Genomic DNA, 7715 nt, shown 5'->3' with positions numbered 1-7715 from the left:
GTTCTTGCAGCCTCTGTTTGCACAACAGCTTCCTTTGAAGACTCACTTGCCTTCCCTGTGCCCGTGCTGCCCGTGCTGCCCAGGCCGGCGCTAAGGCAAGCGTTCACTCTTCCTTTCCTGGTAACCTCTGTGGCTTCTCATCTGACCATCCACATCCTGTGTGCCTTTACTGCCGAATGTGAGGTGGATTTGTGACATGGGAGAGACAGAGCTGAGATCACGAGGCCATGCAGGCTAATAATCCATGGCACCCGAGTGCCTTGCCATTCGCCCGTGAACCTGTCAGTTTGCAGACTGGAGCCCTACACTGGACCCGAACGCTCAGACAGGATGTGAGTCCCTCGGACTTGTCAGTGCTTTAGAAAGGAAAGTTCTAGATGTGAACTCATCCTAGCTGGCAGCAATATTGATCTTACCCCGATTCTGTGTGTGTGGAATGGGCCTTGTGTCCCCTCGGAGATGCGCAGCACAGCTGTGGTTAGTGTGGCTTCCTCAGCAAGCAAAACATGAGAGGTGCATGTCTAAGCAGCCCAGGGTAGTCAGGTCAGAAGCCAGACTTCTGGGAGCGGCCTCCTTCCCATTGTGCCCACATTGCTCATGTGGAGTCCTCCGTGAGGCCCACCCCTTACTCAGGTCCTGAGGCTAGGCGTGCATGGAGCTGTGAGGCAGAGAGGGCCCATCCCGTCTCTCAGCCGCTCACACCCCTCACACCTGCAGACATCCATCTCTCAGAGCCGCTCACACCCCTCACACCTGCAGACATCCCGTCTCTCAGAGCTGCTCACACCTGCAGACATCCATCTCTCAGAGCCACTCACACCCCTCACACCTGCAGACATCCCGTCTCTCAGAGCCGCTCACACCCCTCACACCTGCAGACATCCCATCTCTCAGAGCCGCTCACACCCCTCACACCTGCAGACATCCATCTCTCAGAGCCGCTCACACCCCTCACACCTGCAGACATCCATCTCTCAGAGCCGCTCACACCCCTCACACCTGCAGACATCCATCTCTCAGAGCTGCTCACACCCCTCACACCTGCAGATATCCCGTCTCTCAGAGCCGCTCACACCCCTCACACCTGCAGACATCCATCTCTCAGGGCCGCTCACACCCCTCACACCTGCAGACATCCATCTCTCAGAGCCGCTCACACCCCTCACACCTGCAGACATCCATCTCTCAGAGCCGCTCACACCCCTCACACCTGCAGACATCCCATCTCTCAGAGCCGCTCACACCCCTCACACCTGCAGACATCCATCTCTCAGAGCTGCTCACACCCCTCACACCTGCAGACATCCATCTCTCAGAGCCGCTCACACCCCTCACACCTGCAGACATCCATCTCTCAGGGCCGCTCACACCCCTCACACCTGCAGACATCCATCTCTCAGAGCCGCTCACACCCCTCACACCTGCAGACATCCATCTCTCAGGGCCGCTCACACCCCTCACACCTGCAGACATCCATCTCTCAGGGCCGCTCACACCCCTCACACCTGCAGACATCCATCTCTCAGAGCCGCTCACACCCCTCACACCTGCAGACATCCATCTCTCAGAGCCGCTCACACCCCTCACACCTGCAGACATCCATCTCTCAGAGCCGCTCACACCCCTCACACCTGCAGACGCTCTGCTCTCCGCAGAGCCGCTCACACCCCTCACACCTGCAGACATCCCGTCTCTGAGCCGCTCACACCCCTCACACCTGCAGACATCCATCTCTCAGAGCCGCTCACACCCCTCACACCTGCAGACATCCCATCTCTCAGAGCCGCTCACACCCCTCACACCTGCAGACGCTCTGCTCTCCGCAGAGCCGCTCACACCCCTCACACCTGCAGACATCCGTCTCTCAGAGCTGCTCACACCTGCAGACATCCATCTCTCAGAGCTGCTCACACCCCTCACACCTGCAGACATCCAACTCTCAGAGCCGCTCACACCCCTCACACCTGCAGACATCCCATCTCTCCGGGCCGCTCACACCCCTCACACCTGCAGACATCCCATCTCTCAGGGCCGTTCACACCCCTCACACCTGCAGACATCCATCTCTCAGAGGGCCGCTCACACCGCTCACACCTGCAGACATCCCATCTCTCAGAGCCGCTCATACCCCTCACACCTGCAGACATCCCATCTCTCAGAGCCGCTCACACCCCTCACACCTGCAGACATCCATCTCTCAGAGCCGCTCACACCCCTCACACCTGCAGACGCTCTGCTCTCCGCAGGGCCGTTCACACCCCGCACACCTGCAGACGCTCTGCTCTCCGCAGGGCCGCTCACACCCCTCACACCTGCAGATGCTCTGCTCTCCGCAGGGCCGCTCACACCCCTCACACCTGCAGACGCTCTGCTCTCCGCAGGGCCGCTCACACCCCGCACACCTGCAGACGCTCTGCTCTCCGCAGGGCCGTTCACACCCCGCACACCTGCAGACGCTCTGCTCTCCGCAGGGCCGTTCACACCCCGCACACCTGCAGACGCTCTGCTCTCCGCAGGGCCGTTCACACCCCGTACACCTGCAGACGCTCTGCTCTCCGCAGGGCCGCTCACACCTCTCACACCTGCAGATGCTCTGCTCTCTGCAGGGCCGCTCACACCCCGCACACCTGCAGACGCTCTGCTCTCCGCAGGGCCGCTCACACCCCGCACATCTGCAGACACTCTGCTCTCCGCAGGGCCGCTCACACCCCGCACATCTGCAGACACTCTGCTCTCCGCAGGGCAGCCTCACCCCCTTGCCCTGTCAGTGGGGTCGCCAGGTCATGCTGTGGTTAGCAATGAGAATCAGCCTAATTCCAATTCAGTTCCATCCCCGCCAATGACACTGAACAACCCATAGAAGTCACAATCGCACCTTGTGGAAGAAGGTTGTGCTATGGTTTCTATAAGTGTAAGATAGCTACTTTCATACTTTTTTTTTTTTTTTTTTTTGCTGGTAATGGGGCTTGAACTCAGAGCTTGGGTGCTGTCTCTGAGCTTCTTTTGTTCAAGGCTGGCACTGTACCCTTTGAGTCACAGTGCCACTTCTGGCTTTTTCTGCTTATGTGGTACTGAGGAATCGAACCCGGGGCCTCATGCATGCGAGGCAAGCGCTCTACCACTGAGCCACCTTCCCAGCTCCCTTCATACTTTTTATTTTTGCCAGTCCTGGGGCTTGAACTCAGGGCCTGAGCACTGTCCCTGAGCTTCTTTTTGGTCAAGGCTAGCACTCTTCCACTTGAGCCACAGCACCACTTCTGGCTTTTTCTGAGTATGTGGTACTGAGGAATCGAACCCAGGGCTTCATGCGTGCTAGGCAAGCACTCTGCCACTAAGCCACCTTCCCAGCCCCAACTTTTACACTGTTTTGGAGGAAGAGTTTACACAGTTTTGTATGCTGTAATTGCTTTTAGTAATTTAACTATTCTTGACTTAGATGCTAGACTAGTCAGTTTCCCCAAATAAATTTTGTAAGGGACATCCCAACTCCAAATGTGGTTCACTCAATTACACAGCACTTTAATGTGACCAGAAGTAGAAGAGATCAAAGCACCAGGCTCTCTCCCTTCATGTTTATTTGATAATTGTGGGCCATTATAAAGATGGATTTGTTTTAAGCCTCTGAGCCCATAAACATTTCACCAGCCTGGTAACAGGAGCAGTGTCCCGAGTACCAGTGGGCTACATGAGTTTATGAGACGCTTCACTGTTTCCCGGGTAGCTTCACCTTGGCAAGCGGGGAGCACAGGCCAGCGAGCTGGGCAGCCTGCTTCTCCCCAGAGCCCTGCCACCGGCCAGCTCTCTGCCTTTGGGGAAGGGTGCGCAACCCCTCGGAGCCTCAATTTCCTCCTCTGTGAGATAGCAATCAGGCTCTGTGGGAGTCAGAAGATAATGCGTTTAATAGCATTGGGGAAAGTGTAAGGCAGTCAGCAAATGTGCGGATTACGATGACATCACATCACATTTACATTTGACTTGTGTAAAATCAACCAGACACTTGGGAAAGAGAGACACAGTCCAGTGCCAGGGCCGCTTGGCTGTGCGCCGGGCCGCTCTGGAACCGAGTCTGCGTCTGGAGGGGTGGCCCAGGAGGGCTCCAGAGCCTCAGTTCCCTCTTCCCGTGTTGAATAACATCTTGTTGGGCCAAGTGTGACAAAGACGTTCTCCACACGGCACAGCCTTCTACACCCCAGAACCCCAACCAACAAGCACAGCACAGCCTTCTACACCCAGAACCCCACCTCCTGCACAGCACAGCCTTCTACACCCAGAACCCCACCTCCTGCACAGCACAGCCTTCTACACCCCAGAACCCCAACCAACAAGCACAGCACAGCCTTCTACACCCAGAACCGCACCTCCTGCACAGCACAGCCTTCTACACCCCAGAACCCCAACCAACAAGCACAGCACAGCCTTCTACACCCAGAACCCCACCTCCTGCACAGCACAGCCTTCTACACCCCAGAACCCCACCTCCTGCACAGCACAGCCTTCTACACCCAGAACCCCAACCAACAAGCACAGCACAGCCTTCTACACCCCAGAACCCCAACCAACAAGCACAGCACAGCCTTCTACACCCAGAACCCCACCTCCTGCACAGCACAGCCTTCTACACCCCAGAACCCCAACCAACAAGCACAGCACAGCCTTCTACACCCAGAACCCCACCTCCTGCACAGCACAGCCTTCTACACCCCAGAACCCCACCTCCTGCACAGCACAGCCTTCTACACCCAGAACCCCAACCAACAAGCACAGCACAGCCTTCTACACCCCAGAACCCCAACCAACAAGCACAGCACAGCCTTCTACACCCAGAACCCCACCTCCTGCACAGCACAGCCTTCTACACCCCAGAACCCCAACCAACAAGCACAGCACAGCCTTCTACACCCCAGAACTCCAACCAACAAGCACAGCACAGCACAGCCTTCTACACCCCAGAACCCCAACCAACAAGCACAGCACAGCCTTCTACACCCCAGAACCCCACCTCCTGCACAGCACAGCCTTCTATACCCCAGAACCCCACCTCCTGCACAGCACAGCATTCTACACCCCAGAACCCCACCTCCTGCACAGCACAGCCTTCTACACCCAGAACCCCAACCAACAAGCACAGCACAGCCTTCTACACCCCAGAACCCCACCTCCTGCACAGCACAGCCTTCTACACCCCAGAACCCCAACCAACAAGCACAGCACAGCCTTCTACACCCAGAACCCCACCTCCTGCACAGCACAGCCTTCTACACCCCAGAACCCCAACCAACAAGCACAGCACAGCCTTCTACACCCCAGAACCCCACCTCCTGCACAGCACAGCCTTCTACACCCCAGAACCCCAACCAACAAGCACAGCACAGCCTTCTACACCCAGAACCCCACCTCCTGCACAGCACAGCCTTCTACACCCCAGAACCCCACCTCCTGCACAGCACAGCCTTCTACACCCAGAACCCCAACCAACAAGCACAGCACAGCCTTCTACACCCCAGAACCCCAACCAACAAGCACAGCACAGCCTTCTACACCCAGAACCCCACCTCCTGCACAGCACAGCCTTCTACACCCCAGAACCCCACCTCCTGCACAGCACAGCCTTCTATACCCCAGAACCCCAACCAACAAGCACAGCACAGCCTTCTACACCCCAGAACCGCAACCAACAAGCACAGCACAGCCTTCTACACCCCAGAACTCCAACCAACAAGCACAGCACAGCACAGCCTTCTACACCCCAGAACCCCAACCAACAAGCACAGCACAGCCTTCTACACCCCAGAACCCCACCTCCTGCACAGCACAGCCTTCTATACCCCAGAACCCCACCTCCTGCACAGCACAGCCTTCTACACCCCAGAACCCCAACCAACAAGCACAGCCTTCTACACCCCAGAACCCCAACCAACAAGCACAGCACAGCCTTCTACACCCCAGAACCCCGCCTCCTGCACAGCACAGCCTTCTACACCCCAGAACCCCAACCAACAAGCACAGCCTTCTACACCCCAGAACCCCACCTCCTGCACAGCACAGCACAGCCTTCTACACCCCAGAACCCCACCTCCTGCACAGCACAGCCTTCTACACCCCAGCAGTACTCTGTAGGACTTTAGAAGGCGATGGGTCGTCACAGCCTTGCCCCCTCTGTTTTTGTATGTACTAGTCGGGGCCCGCGGATGTGTGCAGACCCCGAGACTGGCAGGTTCCCGTGGACCCTTTCAGAAGTTCCAAAATGAGTTGGTTTGATGAAGAGCTCCAAACCACGAGCAGCGTGTGCTTCCCCGGAAGAAGGCCGAGCTCAGACGGAGCGCCGAGGTCGCCGGGAAGCCACCCTTACGGCTCCCTCGCGTGCTCCCTGAAGATCCTCAGCGCATAAGAAGTTTCACCAGCCTGGGTCACATGCAGGACCTGGGACATTTTATTGGTCAAGATGGCATCTTAGGAAGTTTTTGTCAGGCTGGCCATGAGCACTGATCCTCCTAATTCTGCCTCCCAAGTATCTAGAATTACACAGCAGATTTTTTGGAGCTCCCATCATAGAAATTCCCAGAGCCATCTTGGGGAAAGTTTAGGCTCAACAGTTGGTACTGAGGCTTGATTTTATACCACACGTGGAAGTCAATGTATGAGATGGTGTCTGCAGATTCGAGACCCGAGGGACAGAACTTCAGGCACAGTCGTATGGAATGGACTGTGGGGTGACTCTCGCCTGCCAGCAGCACGGGGCGTGGGATGCTGAGGAGCTGCAAGCAGGACAGCGGAAGGCGAGCGGCAGAGGGGAGGCACGCCGCCAGGGAGGCGCAGCCGCCCGCGCCCGCCCCCGCTTCCCCTGCATGCCCACCACGGGTTAACTGAGGACGCGTGCGGAGCAAGCAAGGACACCGCGGAGCTCTTACTCCCAGAAAGCTGGTGCGTGCTTCCCGGAGTCACAAGAAGTTGTAGAACTAAAAAAAAATCGCCGCGGCCTGAGTTTGAGTTCATTCTTGCCTTAAAAAAATGGTCCCATCTGCTGCTAAATACACAAATAACGCAGCCCGAGCCATAAGGCCGGCCGTGGTGCACCGGTGCGGACGGAGAAATCACTCATGCTCATATGGTTTAAAGGCTACCAGCACTTCCACAGCGTCTTGGCGCCTGTGGGAAGCACAAATCTGGGAAAGTGAGACATTTTTCTGGTAGTGCCAGGCGAGTCTGTAAGGAAGTCTGTGCGAGTGTCTGAGCTCTGCCAACTCGTGGGGCCGGCTTTGAACCTGGAAACCACACTTGGATGCAGGGCCCAGGGAACGGGGGTACCACTGCTGCTTCCCCTGGGCAGGGGCTGAGCCAGTCCCGCCGTCCCTTGAGAGCGGACCCTTCTCTCCAGCGTCGGACAAAAGTCCCCATCAGGAACGACCTGACGTAGACTGGCTTTCAGCCCCATGGGGTCATCCAGACAAGGTGCGCGTATTGGCAATGGATTTTGCACAATGGATTCCACTTGGAATCGCTTTGTCTACTCTGAGCTGGGCTCCTGATCTAGGCATAGGAGACAAGACTAAGAATCTTTGTAGGATCTCAGGAAAAAATAAAAATAAACATCTAAGCTTCAATAAGAAAATACACACACACACACATGCAGTATCCTAATGGAACACTTATTTGCTAGAACAACAGTGTACTGAAGGTATAACTGCTCAGCATGGTTTCTCTTGAGAAAACAGCAG

General features: G+C 56.5%; 1 protein-coding gene across 1 annotated transcript; it reads left to right on the top strand.

The window, feature by feature from the left end:
* The first annotated feature begins 227 nt into the window (after nt 1-227).
* LOC138810235 (mucin-2-like) lies at nt 228-6117 on the top strand. The gene is made up of 3 exons (XM_069997392.1): nt 228-332; nt 1091-2763; nt 4194-6117. Exons 1-3 carry the CDS (start codon nt 228-230, stop codon nt 6115-6117), a joined length of 3702 nt encoding a protein of 1233 aa, XP_069853493.1.
* The last annotated feature ends 1598 nt before the right edge of the window (nt 6118-7715 follow it).

The sequence above is a fragment of the Dipodomys merriami genome, unplaced genomic scaffold (genome assembly GCF_024711535.1).
Source record: "Dipodomys merriami isolate MVZ:Mamm:240054 unplaced genomic scaffold, mDipMer1.0.p SCAF_5, whole genome shotgun sequence".
Taxonomy (NCBI): domain Eukaryota; kingdom Metazoa; phylum Chordata; class Mammalia; order Rodentia; family Heteromyidae; genus Dipodomys; species Dipodomys merriami.
Note: the sequence above shows the minus strand (reverse complement) of the source record. Positions and strands in the feature narration are given on the sequence as shown.

What these genes read in the sequence shown, in the direction of transcription:
- LOC138810235 (XM_069997392.1), top strand. Translation starts at nt 228, where the DNA reads ATGCAGGCTAATAATCCATGGCACCCGAGTGCCTTGCCATTCGCCCGT. An exon ending in CCCGAACGCTCAGACAGGAT is followed by an intron (nt 333 to 1,090) that starts GTGAGTCCCTCG and finishes TCACACCTGCAG; the next exon opens with ACATCCATCTCTCAGGGCCG. An exon ending in CAGCCTCACCCCCTTGCCCT is followed by an intron (nt 2,764 to 4,193) that starts GTCAGTGGGGTC and finishes TCTACACCCCAG; the next exon opens with AACCCCAACCAACAAGCACA.